A 22,372-nucleotide genomic window follows, 5' to 3' on the forward strand; every position below is an offset into this window, starting at 1 on the left:
TTGCACCTCTTCCCACTAGACGTTTCTATCCGCTAAATCTCACGGACCTGGATTGGATTATTAAAAAAAATTGGGCATCTCCAACTGTTAACTCCAAATCAATATCTGTGCTAAATTGAGAAAAAATTGGATCTTCTGAAACGAAGTTCGCTTATAAGCCGAACAAATGCAATGCAATGCAGCTATGCCGCTAAATTTGGCGTACTTTACAATATCCACTGTTGAAACTGTGGAGAGCATGGCGGGACAGCTTTCTTTGCAAATACTTATAATAGCTTTAGATAGAGCTAAACAGCGGACACTGACACCTTTCCATGGTGTTCCACAACGGGCTTTTTCTGAAAATTAGGTCTGGGGGAAGTAATCTTACAACTGTAACGATCTTGAAAGGTTTTGGAATTAAATCGCATCCTTATAATGCTCTGCTTCATACTTGAGCCAGCCAACCAAAGCGTTACCAAAATAAAAAGAAGCTAATGTAGGAACGACCCGATAGACAAACAAATTTTCCAAATATTTCGTGAAAAAAATTAGTAAGATAAAAGATGGGAGCAAATGGCGGCGAAATAAGGAAATAACATATAAATAATGATATACAGCAAATTGAGAGAGCGTCTCGTGATACCCCAGAAGACGAACCCCGATATTGTCTGGTTATGCATTAAAGAACCAGTTGACGGCATTTATTCATAGCACTATCAAAGCAATATATATCTTAATACTTACCCCTCTATTCAAATTTAACTTGTTAAATTCTCCTTTCAACCGCCCACGAACCAATACTCGATCCACTGAGAACAATAAATCTCGTCGATTTCTTGAGATTACAACATCGTGCCAAACGTTATCATCCAATAAACTTCCAACTGAAAGCGATGTCATAATACCAGATCCCAAATCCATATTCAAAACCATGCGATTGTCCTTAAGCTGCAACGCTAAGTAGTCGCCCTGTGATCCACGTGAATATAGAATTATACCATTTGCGTCGGCCGTTTTAAACCTAAATCGAAGAGATTCACGGGAAGCAGCAATTGGATCTCTAAGTAAATCGAATCGAACTAAACTAGTCCCGTTGAAGTATAAGTTATCAGAGACTGCAAAAGAAATGATTTAGTCAATATCAACAATTGGCTTACGTGCACCCGGTTATGATAGGCTCAATTTCTACAAAGCAAGCAAAACAGTGGCGATATCGAATTTCTTCCAAAACGATTACTTCGTGGAAAATTTGTCCTCAAGGTAAAGAAAATTGAACAAAACTATTGATCCTTATACGGTTCATGCGCCATATAGATTAGTGACGATTAACGAGAAGCATGACTGAACTGCATAGTGGAAAACTGCATATTACACTTAATATGCTTAAACTGGATTAATGCCGGCCGTATTTTTCCAGCCATTTTGCTATTTTTCGCTGACATGAATACTAGAAACATGAGAATTTTCCAATGTCAAAGCTTGATGCTCCTCATAATAACGTTGGGGAGACTTCCGCAAACAGATACCTATCTTAAAAAATTGTCCGAAAAAGATATGAAGTCAATTTGGATTTTGTGTCCATAAAAATCTAAAACCCGCCTTAATCCAAACGAGTGCACAATATAATACAAATCAAAAGGCATAATTGATAACTTACCATATTCACAGCCATAAAGTTCAACACGTAGAGATATTCGATCTTGCCATCGCGTGGGATTTATTCTGACCCACTGAGCAATTATGGGCACATCAAAAACATTATACTGAATTGAATCACTATCCTTGTTGCCCTTGAACATCTATAGGGAAACGATGCAAAGAACACATTTAATAGAATTTTGAAGTGGGATTCATTACAGTGCATTGAAATGGAATTAATGCATTTATTGGTAAATTGTTTATCTTTATAGAGTCAAAAACATGCAAACTTAGAATAAACTATATTAGGTTTTACTGTGTGTGACTACGAAAGTGAATATCAATTAAAAATGTGAATTTCGATTAATTTATTTCTATCTAATTATTTAACCAAGTTCCATCAGAAAACGTGTTTATCAAAAATACATGTTAAAAGTGATTAGCATTTGATTCAAAAAGTCAATTTCCAATAACCTAAAGAACATTTGAAGGGGAAAGATACCCTCTACCAATTATAGATAGGCGAATTATTAATTTTGCAAATAATTTAAACATTGAAAACCACTTGTGGCTACAGGAAAATAAATCACAAAGTAAATTCTTCAAAATCATTTTCAGAATAACGTTTGCATGTTTCAGTTCCAGACATTTTCTTTTAACGTAAGTGGGAGAGAATAAAATTGTAAAACCTGCAAAATTCAGAGAATTTATATGGATTTCGTAAGCAAAGAAGCATTCGGATAATAAACAGGACTGCAATGAAATTCAGTTTGAAATCTATCTGAAAAAGACGTCAGAGCTGACCCACTCAATTCCACTGGATTTACATCAGCAATTTCTCAATTCAAATAAATGCGAATAGTGAATTACGTCGGGAAATTATTTCAGCTGAGAATAGACGACGTGATATAGTAGGGATAATTTCAATTTAAGAATTTCGAAAATTAGAAATAGCAAAATCAATATCATGGATATGAAACTTTGCTGTCAGGACGATTACCAAATATGATTTGTGGCCGATATATCTCAGTGAAAAGTCGATTAAAGTGAACCCTTTGAACCGAAATACAATAAGTCAAATTGTGTTCCAGGAAAGCTCAAGAGAAGAGGATAGAAAATCCAAAATCAAGTTGCACAATGAGAGAGGGGGAATTAACCGAAAAAGGGTAATCGCGAAAGCGGCAATGTCAGCCCCCAGAAGGAGCTCTTACCATTGAAAAATATTTGCTCTTAGCGATCATCCTAGCTCATCAACAAATGAGTTCAATTTCATAGTCGTATCAATTAAAAAAGTAGAAATTTAATATTTTTATTTAAAAGATTTAACGCCGTCCCGTGTTTGCAACTATTTGGAATTGATAAAAAAGTAAAATCATCACCATCAACGGTGCAACAACTGGTATTCCATCTAGGCCTGACTTAGTAAGGAACTCCGACACCCCGACCACCAACCCGATATCCCTAAAAGCTGTCTGGCGTCCTAACCTACGCCATCGCTCCATTTCAGACAGGGTCTGCCCCGTCTTCTTTTTATACCATAGATATTGCCCTTATAGACCTTCCGGGCTGGATCATCCTTATCCATACGGATTAGGTGACCCGCCCACCAAAACCAGTTGAGACGAATTTTATCCACAACCAGACGGTCATGGTATCGCCCATAGATTTCGTTGTTATTTAGGCTAAATCCTACCCGTAAATGATGATGATCATTCAGGATGCCCAATAGAAAGCAATTCCTGCGAGGTGAATCATGAAAAAATGTAGGAAATTGGATGCCAAAAAAATCCAAAAAAAACAGACACTGTGTCTACTCTCAATTCAGATACAACCCTGAAAAAGTTCGACTGACATTTTTCGACCTAGATTACATAACTAGGGTCGAAACATGGGTACACAATTACGTTTGAACAATCAAAAAGGCATCATACCCTCTATCGTAATGTGTAATCAAATTCTAGATCTGCAAAAGTGAAGCATCTCACCTTTCTTTTCATTCTACTGTAGTCCTCACGTGATGGGATCAAATTTGTATTTTTCATGGAGTTTCAATATACAACACCATGCCGACAATCCGGGAAACGAATAGGGTAGCTCCAAGATTACACAGCGCATACAACGCTAACACAAAGCGAACGGGAAGCAAACAATTTTCTTTCTTTTTCTTTTGCTTTCATAAACACCAATCTCGTCACCAACTTCACGTGTTTGATAATGAAAGGTTCTGTGCGATCTACTTGAAAATGACCATTTTTAGTGTTTTAACTATTACTTGTCACGCATCAACCGAACAAAAGGATGAAATCGTAGAAGACAAGCTCTATAAACCACTCTTAAAAGCACCTATAACTTACCCTAGGTCGGAAAATCGTACTAGGGGACGTCAACCTTAGAACGGATTGGCAGGCAGTGTCTATGACACCACTAAAACACCGACATTCATAGACATAGTTAGGCTGGTTCCGATATCGATATGAAAGAAAACCAAGACGCAAACTACGGTTCAGGTCACTACTTTGTTAGGCTGAAGTGTCACTGTCACATAATAAAACGCAGTCGCAAAAATAGGAACTATTTACTTTAAAGCATGAGCAATGACATAAAAATCAGAACTGGTAGATACCTTCAAAAACAAACCTCTGGAAAGTTCCGAATCAACTCTAGAGCAAATATGGTTGCAGAGGAGAATGATGAACGTAATGGAAGAAATCAAAAAGAAAAATGAGGTATGCAAGCAATTTATACCACGAACTCATCTTGTATGCTTTAGGACAACACTTAGTACCAGAAGAATTCGTGCGCTGGGTTCAATTGCTCTTCCACGATCCGAAAAGTAAAGTTCGAAGTATGGCAGGTGTATCAAAACCGCTTCGTGTCTCTGTTGGTGTTCATCAAGGAAGCGCCCTCCCACCACTCCTCTTTGTTCTTATTATGGACACCGTTGCACGGGATATCCAACGTCCAGCATCCTACACACTGCTTTATGCAGATGATGTTTTCCTAGCATCTGATAGCAAAAATTATCTCGAGCAACTTGTCCAAAAATGGAATGATCGCCTCATGCAACACGGTCTCAGATTGAATCTAAACAAAACTGAATTTTTGACGATCGATCCCCATGAAACAGGCACAATCACTGTCAGCGGCAGTGATCTGCCCAGAACTGAGCGATTTAAATACCTCGGGTCAACGCTATCAGCCAATGGAGAAATGCGGTATAAAATTGCTTCACGCATTAACGCAAGCTGGATGAAGTGGCGTTCCACAATTGGTGTTCTTTGTGATCGACGTATCAACGAACGTCTCAAATCGAAAATTTACCGCAATGTTGTCCGTCCTGTCGCTCTCTATGATTCTGAGTGTTGGCCAACTATGAAAGACAATGAACGGCGTCTTGCGGTAATGGAGATGAAGATGTTACGTTGGACTAGTGGCGTGACACGTTTTGATTACATCGGAAATGAGGATATCCGCGATCGCTATGGGGTTGCACCGATCGTGGAAAAGTTGCGAGAGAGGCGTCTTCGATGGTATGGTCACGCAATTCGTGCTAACGAGAATTCACTTGCCAAGATTGGTCTGAACATCGAAGTCGATGGTAAATGACCCAAAGGCAGGCCTAAACAACGGTGGCTTGATACGCTGGATGGGGATTTAAAAACCTCGAGATTGCACCCAGATCAGGCATTCGATAGAGCCAAATGGCGAAACCGATCACGACGAGCCGGCCCCGCTTATGAGCGGGACAAAGGCTGAAGAAAACGAAGAAGAAGAAGCAATTTATTGAATCACAAACACAGACAAAAAAGGAAAATTGTAAGCACATACAGAATTTATAATAATAACCGACTAGGCAGCGATTAAATGATCTACACATGACTATACATCGGAAACCAGCCTCTATAAAGGCAATGATAGGTAAATTATCTGTCTCCCCAAAGGACATAAATTTTAAGGGGACCGAAAACTTCCATAAGATCCTAAATCCGTTCCCAATATCCTCAACAACCCTACAAGATGTAAATGAGCACAGGCATCCTGAATAGTGTCCCTTTCAGAAAGATGGGGGCAGCTTTACGTCAACAAAAATCAAAAAGGTCTCGGAATTAACAGCATACCAGCAGGGCTTCTTAAAAGGAAGTCTCCTTCAATGATAGTGAAGATGCGGAATGAAGAACAGTCCCACAATTGGCGAAAAAGCAACATTTGCTGCCACGACTACAGTGGCATTTCATTTTAAACTGATTCACGCTGGGGAATATGAGAGAGGTTCCGCAATCTGGCCCTGGAGTGTCTCAAAAAGAAAATACCTATCGTCGCCGCAAAAAGGATCCGCTCAAATAGTAACACATACTGATGACAAAGGCTATGACACGATCCATACCTCACAAAGGAACACTCCCAGATCTAGAGTCAGTAACAAAAGAAGTCGGACTGAAGATCAATGAAATCTAAATAAAATACTTGACGCAGACAAGAAGTGGGATGCGAGAGAGAAAAAAATATGACATTAGGAGATTATCACTTAGATAACGTGGATTATTTCGTTTTCGTTGGTTTGCCGCCCAAAAAAAAACAAGCACGAAAAGTCGAAATGGAGCTACAATGATAAAATCGAATAAAGTGCACAGGAAAATGAGTTCCGCTTATACAAAAGCTTGATTAGAGGAAATGGGCTCTGACGCAAAACTCCCAACGAGCTGTCGATGCGCACGAACGTCGTAAACTAGGACGCAAATTGAGACCAATAAGGAGAGGCGCAGAGAGACTAAGATTCACTGAAGAAAAAAACAGCTAATTTTCAAAATAAGGATATATAATGAGTAAAAAATATATTTTCAACAAGAATGGAAAAATTAGTTTGTTTTTTCTTAACATAAAACCACAAGTGGTATAAAATATATAATGAACAAGTAGTGCCGATTATAGTCAAACTGCAGTCGGCTCGTCATATGCAAGATGAAAAATCCACAGGCGGACTAGGAAAGAGCGGGCATCCCGGAGATTTACAACCCAAAAACTTTGTAACTGATAGGAGGACACAATCATCGCAAACAGCAAATCACTGTCTAAGATTTTGTAAAGTGGTGATGATAACTAGGGGCGAATCACACTAAAGATCAAGGCTGGACGTCAGATTATTAACTTCAAGCGATACTGTCGTCCTATGATAATTTAAAGAGACGAAAAGTTCATACAGAAATCATGATTTTTACCTACTATAACTTTGTTAACAATAGCATAATTTACACCAAACTTTGGAATATCATTACCTACACTATGATTGATATTGTTGTAAAAGCTTATTGTAGAGGCGAAAACGTAGTTTTTAATTTGAGAAGATCTTGACAGGGATGCATTTTGAGGCCCAGGCGAAAATAAATCACGTCTTACAATGAGATGATCACACAAATATGACCATTTAAAGAACCCTTTGAGATACTCGTTTCTGGACGGGTTAACAAAATGGAAAGAACACAATACGATTGTCTGCAATGGAAAACATGCACGCTCCCTGCCTTTAGAAGACATCCTTAGATTCACAGCCTCCAAACGGCGAAAGCTATCTAAATAAGTGCACTAAAGGTAAGGTCAATGATGAAAGTTTGGACCAAACTTTATATTTGATTTAAAGGTAATGAAAATGCGAACACCTAGCACATTTCAGACAATAGCCAAAGCAAAGCATTGACCAAGACCTTGAAACCAACGGAAGTAAACTGACACAGATCAATCATCACCATAAAGGCCGCCATCCACGTTCAGTTCGGCCTGTTAGTTACGCCGGAAGAGCCTGTAGTGCACCCGGCCACCAGTTGAACTGAAAGCACCATCCATGTACCAAAAGGGCAAGCGGCATCATAGTTCAACTCTGGACGTAGAATTGAAATGCAAACTGAAGATATTTTTGTGCGTCAACATTTATTAAAGAAAATGTTTACCAGCGATGAAGATGCCCATAAAATTCTCACTCACAGCCTAAACAAACATGTCTGATCGGTTGGCCGAATCATTTTTCATTCAAACACCTACCGCCTGAAGAGTCCAAACTGACAAGACAACCGCATCCCATTCACGTTCCGGCCGCCAGCCAACTAAACGTGGATGGCGACCTGGGAGAAATTAATAAAAAAAAAACAAACCCGCAAATTATATTTCGTTTTGCAATTGTTTTCAAATAAAAGAAACGGATTTATAGAGCCACAAAATAAATGCGTGCGGCTTCATACCGATTGGAATTTTTCATGAAACTCAGTCTGATGTAAAAACATCCTGCATGCATTTAACGAGTAGAATGTTTTGAAAGGCATATTATATTCTTCGTCAGGTCATTTGTCCCATTTGGTACGCCCTGAAATAAAGTCTGAATCGACTTCAAAACTTCTTTGGTCGGAGGTTAATGAAAGGGTTTCCACATCAGCCCTGGTTGGCACGGAACCATGAAGGCTGATAATGGGGTAGGTTTTATATTTGAGGCATTTGTTGATGCCACAATTGAAAGGGACGCTTATTGTGGAATGTCATTGCATCCAAATTGAGCTGACACGCGTAAGTAATTTCATGGCACAGTTCACGATTGGCTAAGAGCAGCTTATTTCTGGATCAGATTGCTATTACTGGGAACCATTATGTCGGTCTCAAGAAGATGGACTTTGTTTTCTTTAGCTTTAGTCGATCAGGTTTGGACATTCCGCACCTCGAGGTTCATGGCGGGGACGAAGAGGAGCATATAAGTTCATTCAGGACATTATTGCAATGCATACCAGGATGATATGGTTACAGAAGCACTAATAGGGCATGTGATTTGAAAGGGAAAGCTGTAAAAACTCATATTGACAAGTTGCGAACTTTGAAAGTGCCAGCGAAAGCAAAAGTCGCTAAACAGTAGTATAGCATACCCCTAAATGAAAAGGTACTTCCACGAAGTCCTAAAGGGAACAAAGATCATCGAGACAGCTACGCAAAACATACATGCAAGGAGGATAAATATATCACAAAATCTGGATCGAAAGAAACAAATTCCTTAAGTAGAAAATTCCACAGATGCCCTGCAGACAATTCTCTAGCTCAACGTCTAGGCCAGTCCATTACTGTCTATTTACTGATGTATTGTGAATATGTGCAATGAAAGCCGAAGTTCCTAAGAAGAAAGGAATGAGAATACGATAAGAAAGAAGCATGAAAGTTATAAGATTCAGAAGATGGAGTTAAAAGAAACGTGGACATCTAAAAACGAGGCAACAGTCAAAATATACCATAACATCACTACTCTGAAACTTAACGATTCCACAGGCCCGCGTTGAGTGTCTTGTACTGTAAAAATCTCCATCGCATCCTTCGTAGCAACCCCAGGGTTCGTTATAAAGGATACCCTACGTCAAGCACGACTCTACTAACCTGAAATAAAGTTTCGCGCCCTAGAAGACAAGTGTCTTCCTCTGTTGATGTCTTGATTATCAGAGTAAACCAAAAGAATTTACTTTATCTCCAGGTGCCAATAATACACTCCAAGAGTTTAGTTCCAGGTACGAGACGTGCCAGAATTGTCTCGAAGAATGAAGAAGCTATACGGCGCCTAGTCAAGAACGCCTGATTATCAATAGATCATTATGATTAGATATCGCCTGAGGTATACTATTAAATATAATTGGCTGCGGCTTTCGCTCAGGCTGAAAGCTATATCGGCGGATGTACTTTCGGCTTTACCCCTCTCGCGTAATGTCAAGGCTTGCCATTTTAATTCCACCGTGAGGTGAATCCGTTAAAAGTGCAGGTAGCTCTGCAAGCCGAATAAATCAGCTGCAATCATTGCCGTATACAGGGGTTATGCAACAAATGACGGCACGAAAATGAGGAACAATGCGAACTATCTCGGATGAGTTGCCCTCCGATTAAGGTCCATGACAAGATTCGTTAAGTTCGGTCTGCACCCCACCCCACCTACATTGGGCGCTATTTGCAATATACACTAGAGCTGCTACGTACGAAAAGATAGGAACCTCTTCGTTCCAGAGTCGGATAGGAAAGTATAAAACGAATATTTTCTTAATAAGAAACAAAGCATGAAACATCTAAAGTTGAGAAGATGAAGCCAAGTATACATAGAAAGTATCGGGCTAGTGTCATTTCTATCCGAATATTCAAAAACAAAGTTTGGGGCTGGTGTATGCTACTTTCTAATGTATCACTTCTTTCGACGATTCTAAATGATGCCAGACATAAGGCCATGCCTTATAGTAGCCCACCGGGTGGTTACACATATATATTGTAGAAAAAACGAAATTTTCCCATCCAGTGAAGGAAACAGAATGATTTAATTGGCGAAGTGACAGAATATTTCTAATTTCGACCACAGTGAACCTATAAGGAGCACCGTCAAGCAGGTTCTGCAGAATTCAGTGTCTAGCCATGATGCAAAACTGGCGACTGTATATCAATATCAATAACAACGGAAAGATTTGTGAATGAGTTGAGATTCAGTTCGGCCAAAACCACACAACATGTATGTCATGTGCTTGGTTATAAAAAGGTAAACGAAATTGGATGGAGTTGTAGCAACCATTTAATAAAAGTGAAATATTGAAAACAGGAAATGTTTACGTTGAATTTTGTCAATTGTCTTGCGAAATTTGATATGTTTACGGACATTTTTTAAATAATAGCAATACGCGTCATATACTAACTGGTTCGAATCCTGTTTCTCTTAAAATACATTTTCTATAACTTCACTTTGAATGATTAAAGCTATCCAACTACGAAATCCAAAAAAAAATCTAAATAAAGTTATCAAAAACATTTACTTTTCTGTTACTCTCTGTTATTACCTGTGGTTCATTATTTTGATTTGAATACGAACGCCATATTTCTCCATCATCTGAATACTGAACGATGTATTCAGTAACAAAATCACGTGTGCCAGCTCGTCCAGCCGTCGCTACCTTCATTATCAGTTTCTTTTCATTCAACTCAATGATAAGGAAGTTATTGTAAGTATTTTCAATAGGAGTCCATGCCATCCGGCCTATTCTTATTCAAATACACATTTTACACATTACAGGAAAGAAAAGAGAAACATTTTTGGTTACATTAGTAAATTAATCAATTATTGAAGCATGAATGGAAATTAATGTAAGTTAAATAGGAATTAGGACGATGAGCTCATGCGTCTAATCCACAATGATTAATGATACAAATATTTAATTAAACAAACCTTGGTGTGGCTACTGCATGCACCAACTAAAATCTACCTAATCTCATGCACCAAAGATTATCGGGACGAGATAAATAGCAACAAATCTACAGAAATTCATTTATACACAAAACATATTCCCTGACTAAATGCAAAGTCACGCATGCAAAGAGTGATTCAAATTAAAGTCAGAACACTTTGATATAATTGGGAAAGTGAGGACTATTTTATTTCAAAAGTTATAGGTATTTCGAATAATTCTTCAGATTTAGCAATTTATTGACGTTTGAAAAAATGAAATAACCTTTTCTGAGTGTCAGTGTCGACCCTAGTCAGTGTACAAAAATAATTTGAAAAACAGCGTCCAAACTTTACTTTGAATCACTCACTGTACAAAACTACAATAAAAATTCTACCATCTGCTCAGTACAAAAGACCATTTCATTCCATTGTTGACCGGCACCCCTTTTTAGAATGAACGTACGACTCACCCGTAAGTTGCCACCTGATTCCTTATAGTCGGAGAACTCCAAGTCATTGATACCGTAGCTGATTGCAAACTCTGTTACATATTCAGAGCTGTGGGGACGGCCTTGTATTGCGATTAGGGAAATATTTTTAATACTTCCCAAATCAATTACGAGCCTCTGATCGAAATCTGAATGTCTGGCCGTCCATGATGTTCCAGCTTTTATTCGGTACCATTTGACAATCATATATTTTGGAAATTTTTGTTTTTATTTTACATTACCAAAAAATAAAACAAAAAGGAAAAATAAATAAAATCATATTGCCAATAATACAAAAATTTTAAAAATATTTTTTAGAAATGTACTGTTGAATTGAATTGTTTCTTAATATAAATCAGGAAAATTAAGTCAAAATGAGAAACCAGACGTCGACCTACGCTAACTCTGTGCCAAGCTTCTTACATCCTCCTATGATAGCATTTTTATTCGGTCTCCAAACAACCCTCTTAACTTCTAACCTAAGTGTTGGTTGAAAACTATCTGAGAAAATATGCAGCATATACCGATCATGGCCACAATTCAGGAGTAATCCAGACAACTTATAGCCATACAAATTAGGAAACTCAAGTGGCGGTAGTTAGTTAACAAATCCTCGAGGCTAGCAGACACGATATTACAGTAGATCCTGACCTGACCGGAAATCGAAACAAATAAGAACAACCAGCAGCGTCTTTCCTTCAGAAAAATTAAGTCAAACTAGATGAAAACAACGGCTATTGCCCAAGACAACACCCGATAGAAAGCCGATGTGCTCCAATTAGACGTATATTTTGCGTATCTAAAGGGAGATAATTATTTTTTGAAATTAGTGCACACTATTCAATAACTTTCCCCGAGGGAAAGAGAATATCAGCGATATAAACTCACGATTTGACCAATCAGGCTTTAACCAAACAAGTCGGGAAATCGGAAGCTAGACGCTTCAGGTATGAAAGGTTTTGTGTATTTCTTTTATAAAGAGATTTGGGTGTGCATTTGTCCGATTAGCATGTAGCACATAAAATACGCATATATTATGTGAAAATATCCAGTTTCAAGTGATATTGACATTCATAGTCTTGAATTTGCAGAGAAGCGACAGTTTTGACCTAGTATAACTTTGTTAGTAATAGTGGGATTTTCACCAAATTTGGCAGGATTATGCTCTATACCGTAGTCTATATTGCTGCATTTTGTGATTCTAGCATGGAATTAAGGGGGGTTTTCCTGTTAATTACTAAGAATTATAATAATGTACTATTATTAACTTTATTTGAATAGGTATCGGTATGGAGGGTATTTCGGAGCCTAGGCACCATATAATGGCAGCCCTCTGATTTTTTTCAGATTTTTCGGTTGGGTAGTTTCTGAGAATGGGCTCGTTAAAAAAATGATCACTTTCAACCCCCGCACTCCCCACCTTTCCACCAAATGTGAAAACTAAGAACGGCTTCGAAAAGTACTAACCGAGACCTTTAATTTGATACCCCACATGACTATATTTGATGATACACCCCCTTTTGCATGTATGGGGACCCCCCTTAAATTCGACGTAAAAATATGTAACTCACTATATGCGCGAGCGTTCACAGTTCTCACCTTTCTACCAAATTTGGTGCCAATCGCTACAACCGTCTCCGAGAAAAATGCGTGTGACGGACAGACAGACAGACAGTAAACCGATTTTAATAAGGTTTTGTGATTACACAAAACCTTAAAAAGGAATCTCTTACCACTCATTATTTCTGACAGCTTCAATTAGCTCCGATTGGCGTTTTCAGGTCTACTCATTATCCCAAAATGTATTTTTTCGCCTATTTTAATAAGGATTTAACTTTTACCTATCAGACAAAACGAATTTTACAAAGCAATAGTGAAGCCACACCTTTGTCTGGTATTTACGTTTTACTGTCTGACTCATCGTAACACTATCTATGAAACTCTTTAGTCCAAGTATGGATCCCATTCAAAATCCATGTAAAATCGTCACAGATTTCCGTCACACAGAAAACGTATTATCGCTCTTATTCGGAATTGTTTTCAAACTCTAACTTCTCTCTAAATATTTAAGATACGTGAAATCTGTTTTCCGTGTTTCGAAAAAGCGGCAATTGTCACAAATTTATAACGCTTTGCCTTTCTGGGAAGAAATGTTATCCTTACAATCGAAGAAATGTCATCCTTACAGTCTGAATGGTCCTGAACAAGGGCTTGTTTTCATGGGACACCAATCTTAATCCAATAAATTTCCAACATCAACTTTTTTCGACTTCCAAAACGGATAACTGGTTCATTCAATAAGTAACTTGCTCCTTTCATTCGATTCTAAAATGTTGCTAAAAGCTCTGCTCTTAGCTCATTTTTGTCTCACTTTTTATTTATACACATCTTCCGCTTAAATTTCCCGCCTTCTACAATACGGAGCAAAAATAGGTACAGATCAATATACCCTAAAAGAAGCACAGCACGTTCACCGCGCCTACAAACCATCGCTCCCATTTCGACGAAATTGCGCTTCAACTTCTTCTCAATAAGCCTACATTCCTCCTCTTCTCTTCTGCGCCATATGTTTCTAGGATGACTCACTTATCGGCCACTTTACGATAGTGCATTCCATTAAATGGCATAGCCAGCAATAAAGTTATCGCCTTTTCTCAAATATGACCTATCCACTGCCACTTCCGCCCGTACGCCGATGCAATAATATCAGCGACAGACGTTACTTGAAATTAGCAATTAGTTTCTCCGTAATGCCACTCCTACGTAAAGCATTCCAGATGGGCAAGATGATTTTACTTTCGTTTGGAGAAGTACGCCGCCTCCGCATGTTACAATGACTAGCCAATTCATCCACGAAAGGTCGAACTTCACCAGATTTTATACAGTTGAAAATCACACCTTTAAACTGCTCATCTTCATGGAGTAGAAGTCGACTGGCGACGTCTCTTGCAGAAGCACCGAAAAAAATGAGACTACCTGCAACCTGCGGCAGCTTCTGCCTTCTTGACAAATCCCGATATTCGCCGCGATACCGGAACTCAAGTGCATCACATTTGCCCCCCTCGCGGCAGCAATAAGAGCCCCCAGTTCCCTCTGCCATTCTGTCTGATAACGGTTCCCAGGACATAAAGGCGTACCCAGCGAATGCAGTAAGCGTTAACCCGACATGTCTATCCACTTTAATTGCTTTTTAATTCAAGCGGAAATACTTCAAATGATTTCTAACCATCCCAACTCACAGGGGGAGCACTGCCTCAACAAGGCACCGGCTTCTCGTCTCCGAGAGGAATTGACCCCCTAACTCCCTCAGATGCTAAGGTGTCATATGTACGATCATTCAGAATGATTCTGTGTGATAATGTGGAGAAAACTTAGTGACCGGGCTGCGTGTATTCAATTACAGATGCGTATCCATGACAAATTTCACCTAAGAAAAAGACAAGTAAGGAGACAAAGATTCAATCGACTTTAAAAAGGTTTGTTTTACACACGCTCCCGACAACGATTTTTGAGAGTGAGCAACCAGCAACCATGTGATGCTAGTCATGTTAATCTTATTGGGATACCGAATTCTGTCATGGTCGTGTATAGTTTTTCCTTGAGTGTTCTATCCGTACGGTGAAGAAAATCCTATCTAATAGGCTACTCTTCATCATCGAAAATAGGAATGAACTTTCAAAGAACCGACATATGATTCGTTGAGCATGATCTACAATCGATGCGACAGACCCGCTAGTGGGAATAGTAGCATAACAAATAATAATAATCGTATTGGATCAGGTCCTTGAAGTGTATTAGAGCACTTCATTCAGAACCGTAACGGTACACCACCGTGCACTGTGGGAAGCAATGTGGTCAGCATTGCGCTCGCCCGAGATTATTACGCATACACATATTATATCATATATAAAAAGTTGACCAGAGAAACATTTTTACAAAACCCGCTGCCGAGGCAGAGTGGGTAAAGAACGCACTTTAAAATCTACCCTACACGGCCAGTTTTTCATTATTTTGCCCTATAAATGAATCCATCAAAAATTCACGGATGAGAAACTGAGGGACTACTTATAAGCACGTTGGATAAAAAAATACTTGTGGCGTGCAAACCAACATCCGAACCATTCGAAAGTCGATTAATAACACAATGACACCTTCACCACGCTCAGTCTATCATCAGTCCAGCCAGACTGACAAATTTTATTTAAAAATTTAAATATTCATCAGTCCATCAGTCATTACCATCAACAATCATTCTGACTGACACCAAACTGATAAAAGTTTGGTTTAATTACGATCACCATGGAAAAGTAGAATACGCTGCAGCACATATTCGTGGGCATTTTTTTTTTATTTTCAGAAAAATGATTCAGGACTTTCTTAAAAAGTTTAATTTGTGAACATGCCATCCAGTGTGTTCTGGCAATAATAATAATAATCGTTGTCGTAACAATCCAATTGGATCAGGGCCTTGAAGTGTGTTAGAGTACTTCTATCAAGGCCGTAACGGTACACTACAGGATTACAAAGGGGCCAGCATTGCGCTCGCCCAAGATTGTTACCCAATTTAACTCAGGTACTCATTCACAGCTGAGTCGACTGGTATCCGACGTCAAATCACGATACAAACCCCACTGCCACCAGTGCCTCAAAAAAAATCTTGAAGTGCTGAGCGGACAATGACGATCCCAAACACTATGTAGTGCACCAAGCCTGCTTTGTTGTTTGTCATCCTGATAGAATAGGCTTCTACGGCTGAGTCCCTGAATTTTACTATAGTTTCATCAACACACTCACGACGACCTTCAACCTTTATAATACGGTACTCGAAGAAATCAAATCATTTTTACGTGTCTCATCTTTTAGCGGGGGTACCTAAGAAATACAAAAGCTAACATACATATTTCCTTTTTATCATGGCATTTCCATTTCCATAGTGCTTATGTTTTCTGACAGTATCACATTTTTTAGCGCACGTTAGTCGAATCCTCTTGCAACGGTCATTAGTGCCTTGATCTTATCAAATTAATCAACGTACCGAGCAGATTTTCCAGCGGCCAATAATTTGTTCCGACTCAAAAAGAAATTCGGTTTAGCAATAATTTTTGTAAGGTTACTTCGCATTTACTTTCAACAGTCCAAGATAATTCTCAAAAGTTACGCTCGATATTTTCCGATCAGAATTCCCTCAGGAAAGACTGTCCAACTTTCTATGCATGAAATGCTGGCAGATATGACTACATGATAGTATCCTTATACAATATAGTTATAATCGATCAAAAATACCACTAGCAATCGAGCAGCTGTCGAGGCAGTGGATCAATTAATCTCTTAATTTTTCTCAACCACCTCATTTTCCTCATATGAAACTGGAGTTTATCCTATAAACCAGCAAAAAATGACAAAAATAAATAATCATTTTTCATCATCAATGGCAAAATACTACACATGGTCCTTCGAAAGATTCGTGCAGATGCGTTCTTCCCTTTGTCACCGAACCATTCCAAAGACACATAAGGACCAACAAAGTAACGAACACTATTGATAGAATGTTAATGGAGTTATCTATCGTTGCCAAAAATTATTTGATCATTTAATTCATAACCCATAAAGCTCATCTAAGATTGAGAAGCGAAAGTGTAAATAACACCATCAGGACATTTAACACCATCCAACCACAAACCGACATTGGTTTTCACAAGTCACTAACCCTTTTTGTCCCCTCTTGAATAATGTCTAGTATCATTTCCGTCCTCCCATTTACCCAACAGAAATATTGCAATGACGCCAAGTGCAAGAGGCGTATATGCACACATCTACGACCTATCCTCACAGTAAATCACTGTGTTTCTACATGCAACAAGGATGTCAACACTTCGTTTTTGCTCTATCCTTGAAACGGGACAAAAGTTGAGTTTCAAGTCTCAACGATTAACAGGGTGAATAGAAGCCACTTGGAATGCACGACCCTCTATATTTCCCGTTCTCCGTCTACTTTCATAATGCATTTCTGTGAAATGGGGCTTGAAGCAAGAGTGCACCATGCCTCCTCCTCCCATTCTTCTCTGACCGTCGGGTGAATTGAGGACCACTTAAGATTAGTATGTATTGTTAACGGATGCGAAAAATTCTGCACTAAAATCAAATTTCTATCAGGTCCACGCGTAAACGGACACAATAAATTTAAGTTGATTTGAGTAAGAAGCACCGGAGGCCATGAATCACATACCTCATTTCATTGAATAGGGATAAACGAGGGAACCGTTTATGAACGCACATCTCACCCCTCCGTTTGCTTTCCGAGTTTGGTGACCGTGGCATATTTTTAATCCACTTCGCTTGCAATTTCATTGCCTGCAATGGTCTACTCTCCTTTTCTGTATAATAAATGCAAGGATACTTTACGCCTGACTCCATTCCATGTGCCAATGTTTTTCTTCTTTTTTCTGCCGAATTTGAGTAATAGAAAAGCTATAAATTGATTCGAACAGATTTTCGGTGGCTTAGAAAAAGACAGTAGACAAAAGTATCGTTTATATGTGTTTTTTCATAAAAGGGATTGTTCATTATTCAATCATAATTACAAATTTGATTGTAGGGGAATAATAATGGCTTACGCATGAATAAAAAGATGAGTTGAGAGTTGCGTCCAGAGCAGTGGCAACCTAGCAGACGATCTTTTTTAGAGTCTATAGGCCGGTATTGTTGTCCTCGTCCTTAGTGAATTTTAGTTTGACTGACGATTCACAATGTCATGGGTGGTAGCCGCTAGGATTCCAAGAAAAGGCACCCGTCTTGAGTGCGAGAATTTGAGGCGTATCTGTGTGATCCCTGCTTTCGCAAAGACAATAGCTAAAATAATGTGTGGAATTTAGGTCTTCGCTATACCGACTCTTCATCGATTTCGAGAAGGCTTTTGATAGTATGAGCAAGGAGTGTATCTGGCGATCAACAGCGACTTATGATGGCGTAAAACGTCACGTGCTGCACTGAAATTAAATCTTGGAGGAATTTGAGGTATAAAGCAAAGTCTACCAGGGTTGCATCATGTCACCGACATTATTTCTTCTTGTTACTACTGACGTTCCTAATGCTGGCTTGATCGGAGTACGTGTAGGACTCCATTGGACCATGACATTTATGTTTCATTTTCCTCTCTCACCGGGTCATGGACCTTGGTCAAATGGCTCTGAATTTAGAAACAGAAGCAAATATAATCAAGGGGTCAAGCAGTGTACTGCAGGATAGACTGATGCGGAACATAGCTCCCTGAGGCCAACCTATCTTGCTCTAAGGATGAGTTGTCTCTCCTCTGGGACGGTGTGTGCCTTTTCAGGGGCCAAGCCTCTCGTCTACCAAGACCGTTAGTGAGTGGTGATAGCCACACCCTGTACGAGGTGACCCTACTTTTAACAAAACGCTACGGATCTAGACTGGGGAGTCGAAAAACACCTTCCCCAATCCAGGGTGTCATGCGAACCGTGCCCATTGGATAGTTTGCAGTCGGGGGTAACTGACTGTATTCGAACGGAGCCTCACTGATACCTGGTCGCCTCAGTGAGTAAGTTAGATCTTACCGTGCTACGGGGGACTATGGCACGGCGGACCTCTTAACCCCCATACTCGTGGGAATCAAATGAGTACAAAACTGGAAAAAAAACAAAAACCAAAAAAGCGGGGCCCCGTGCCGCACCAAAACTGGTTAATCAGGCGGAGGCACGTCTCCGAATTACTGAAAGCCAGGTGACTACACCCAAGAAGGGAGAAGTTGGGACGTCAAACAGTGGATCCAAGGTGAGCATTGGTATACTGCGTGGACTACAGCCACCGAACACCACTGCTCAAAGAGCAGGGACCAGCAAAAGCACGTCTGAGATAAATATAACAGACGTCAGGAAGGAGACAGGTCTCAGTGGCGCCGCGGTTAAATGGTACCTGCGCTATCTGAAGGAAGGCCTGAAACCAGAAGAGGCCCTTAAGAAGGCTCAGAACAGACCTAAGCCATCTCCACCGGAGCCGAGAAAGCAGGGAGCAGCAGAGATCAGCCCGCATGAAGGGAATGCTCCCAAAAAACCCAGACCTGAACCCACGGGAGGAGAAAACCCGGGCAGGTCAGGAGTGAAGGCAGGACCCAGGAAGCCCGGCATTAGCTATGATAGTGCGGTCAAGGGCATTCGACTGGCCATACTGCCAAAAAGGTTTCCCGAGCAAATACTCACTCGGGAGGAACAGGAAATCATTGATGAACTTGTCGTCAAGCAGATGATCAAGGGTTGGACGTCGAAACTGGTGTTCACCGGGATACGCTTTCGACCAGGCCTTATACTGGTGGACTGCGCGACGGAAGGTACCGCAGAATGGGTCAGAACCATAATTCCTAGATTGCCAGGCTGGGAAGGGGTGGAACTGTCAACATGTGCTGGAGATGATATACCAGGAGCCCACATGGTGACAGTTTTTCTCCCAAAGGCCGCGGCAATAGTAACAGAAGACCTTATGAGACTCCTAATAGCTCAGAACGAAGATCTCCATACTCGACTATGGAAAGTCTTCAGAAGCAAGGTGGAGGGAAAGGGTAAACTCCTCACGATCGGGGTAGATGACCGATCCCTAGAGGCAATTAAACGTCGGAGTTGTCAAATCAACTACCGATTTGGCAACATACCCGTGCATGTGCACAAGGAAAAGCCAAGGAAAGAGACCTCGGAGGAGGCATCGGGTGGAAAACTTACTGAGGTCCCTGAAGAAGTCGCAGAAGCCATAGAGGCGGAAAGAACGGGATCAACCAGGGAAATAGACCTGCTACCCAGTGAAGAGCAGAAGCTGGACGACCTAGACCTAGGACTGCTAGGGCTCGGGGTGGACAGCGACGCGCAGGAAAGCGCCATGTCGGAGGAGGAGGGTGACACTCCGACAGTGGAGAAGAGCTCCAAACAATAACGGAGCCAATGGCCAGCACTAGGATAGCCCAGATAAACCTCCACCATGCGAGAGCTGCACCTGCAGTGATTGCAAGGGCAAATTCCAAGGAGAACATTGGAATAGTGCTGTCTCAGGAGCCCTGGGTGTACCGGGGGCAGATTCGCGGTCTGCAAGGAGGAGACATGCAGGTAATTTGGGACTCCTCTTGTGAAAAACCAAGAGCTTGCATAATTCTCAACCGTAATTTAAAATACATATGTCTTTCAGAGTTCTTAACCGGGGACCTTGTGGCTATCCAAGTCTCATTGGAAGCCGGGAGAGCACTCGAGAGGTAGTTGTAGCATAGAGATACTTCCCAGGAGACGAGAGCCGGGCTCCACCGGAACAAGTCGCAAAGCTGACGGAGTATTGCGAGGAGAGGGCGTTACCACTTCTTCTCGGCTGCGATGCCAACGCCCACCACGAAGTGTGGGGAAGCAGTGACACTAATCGTAGAGGTGAGTACCTTCTCGAATTTATTCTTAGTAATAAGTTAGAAATATACAACGTAGGGAACACTCCAACATTTGTGACCAGCACCAGACAAGAGGTACTAGATATAACTCTAGGAAATACCCTAATGAACGGGATGGTCAGGAATTGGAGGGTGTCGGATGAACCCTCAATGTCTGATCACAGGATAATCAGATTCCACATTGAGGGTAACTCCGAAATAAAAAGAATAATAAGGAATCCCAAGAGAACGGATTGGGAATCCTACACAATGCACCTGAGCAACAACATTGCCCACCTTCAAGGGAGCGGTGACATCAGGAGCGAATTAGAATTAGAAACGGTGGTGGAAGACCTCAACACAATCGTCATTGACGCATATGAGGCCAGCTGTCCGGCCAAGACAGTCAAGTCATCAAGGGATGTACCATGGTGGAACAGGAACTTAGCCAGAATGAGAACGGAGGTACGAAAACTCTTTAACCGGGTAAAACGAACCGGGGACTGACTGAGGTATAAAAATGCACTGACTGCGTATAGCAACGCCATCAGGGAAGCGAAACGGAACAGCTTTAGGGAATTCTGTGAAGGGATTGAACAGATCACAGAAGCAACCAGGCTGTACAAGGCTGTAGCCAAAGACGGGGGAATATCCTCTGTCTGCTTGAAAAAGGAAGATGGGACATTCACCGAGAATGAGGAGGACAGGGTACACCTGCTTCTCAGAACTCATTTCCCAGGGTCCTACCCCTCGGCGGCAGGCGACAATAATCTGCCTGACACCCCAACAACGAATAAAAGGGGAAGGAAAGAGAGCTGGAAACTAGCAAAAGAGGTATGCTCAGAAGCTAGGCTAAGATGGGCAGTGGGAACCTTTCAACCAATGAAATCTCCCGGAGCAGATGGTATTTTCCCAGCACTTATCCAGAGAGGCCTAGGAATTATCTTAAAGTCTCTTCTGAGGGTGGTAAGGGGGAGCATAGCACTGGATTACATACCAAGGGCATGGAGACGGGCAAAAGTGGTCTTTATTCCGAAGGCGGGTAAAAAGGATCCTTTTCACCCTAAATCTTTCAGACCAATCTGCCTAACATCGTTCGTACTCAAAACGGTGGAGAAGGTCATAGACAACTATATTAGAACTAACGTTCTAAAGCGCAATTCATTACATCACTGTCAACACGCTTACCGGGCAGGAAGGTCAACTGAAACTGCTCTGTATCAGCTGACAGAGGTACTACGGGACGCCATAGAAACAAAAGAAATTGCACCGTGCGCGTTTTTGGATATCGAAGGAGCATTCGACAACACATCGCACACAGAGATACAGGATGCCCTGAGCCGCAAAGGAGTGGGAACCACCCTGGCACTCTGGATGGGCAAAATGCTAGAAAGCAGACAAATAGAGGTACAAACAGGTACAAATTCTATTATCATGAACATCACTCAAGGCTGTCCACAGGGCGGAGTACTATCGCCGCTGATATGGAGGTGAAACGAGAAACAGAGGTCAAATACTTGGGAATCACGCTAGACCAAAAATTACTCTGGAAGACACATGTCGGAAACACTTGTCGGAAAGCCACGAGGGCTCTGATGACTTGCAGATCCATAGCAGGAAAAAAATGGGGTTGTAGCCCGA

At 40.8% G+C, this 22,372-nt stretch overlaps 1 protein-coding gene across 2 annotated transcripts in view; it reads right to left on the reverse strand.

Annotated features, from left to right (window-relative positions):
- LOC119647465 (neurexin-4) overlaps positions 1 to 22,372 on the reverse strand; it is a 100,385-nt gene that overhangs the window by 20,687 nt on the left and 57,326 nt on the right. The window contains exons 3-5 of one of the 2 annotated variants that reach the window (XM_038048400.1): positions 11,302 to 11,498; positions 1,640 to 1,781; positions 727 to 1,097 (exon numbers count right to left, since the gene is read on the reverse strand). In XM_038048400.1, coding sequence (XP_037904328.1) covers positions 727 to 1,097; positions 1,640 to 1,781; positions 11,302 to 11,498 — 710 coding nt within the window. Of the gene's footprint in view, positions 1 to 726; positions 1,098 to 1,639; positions 1,782 to 10,445; positions 10,643 to 11,301; positions 11,499 to 22,372 lie in introns of both variants that reach the window. The other variant, XM_038048399.1, reaches the window with a different exon arrangement.

This window comes from Hermetia illucens, chromosome 2 (assembly GCF_905115235.1).
Source record: "Hermetia illucens chromosome 2, iHerIll2.2.curated.20191125, whole genome shotgun sequence".
NCBI classification, from domain to species: domain Eukaryota; kingdom Metazoa; phylum Arthropoda; class Insecta; order Diptera; family Stratiomyidae; genus Hermetia; species Hermetia illucens.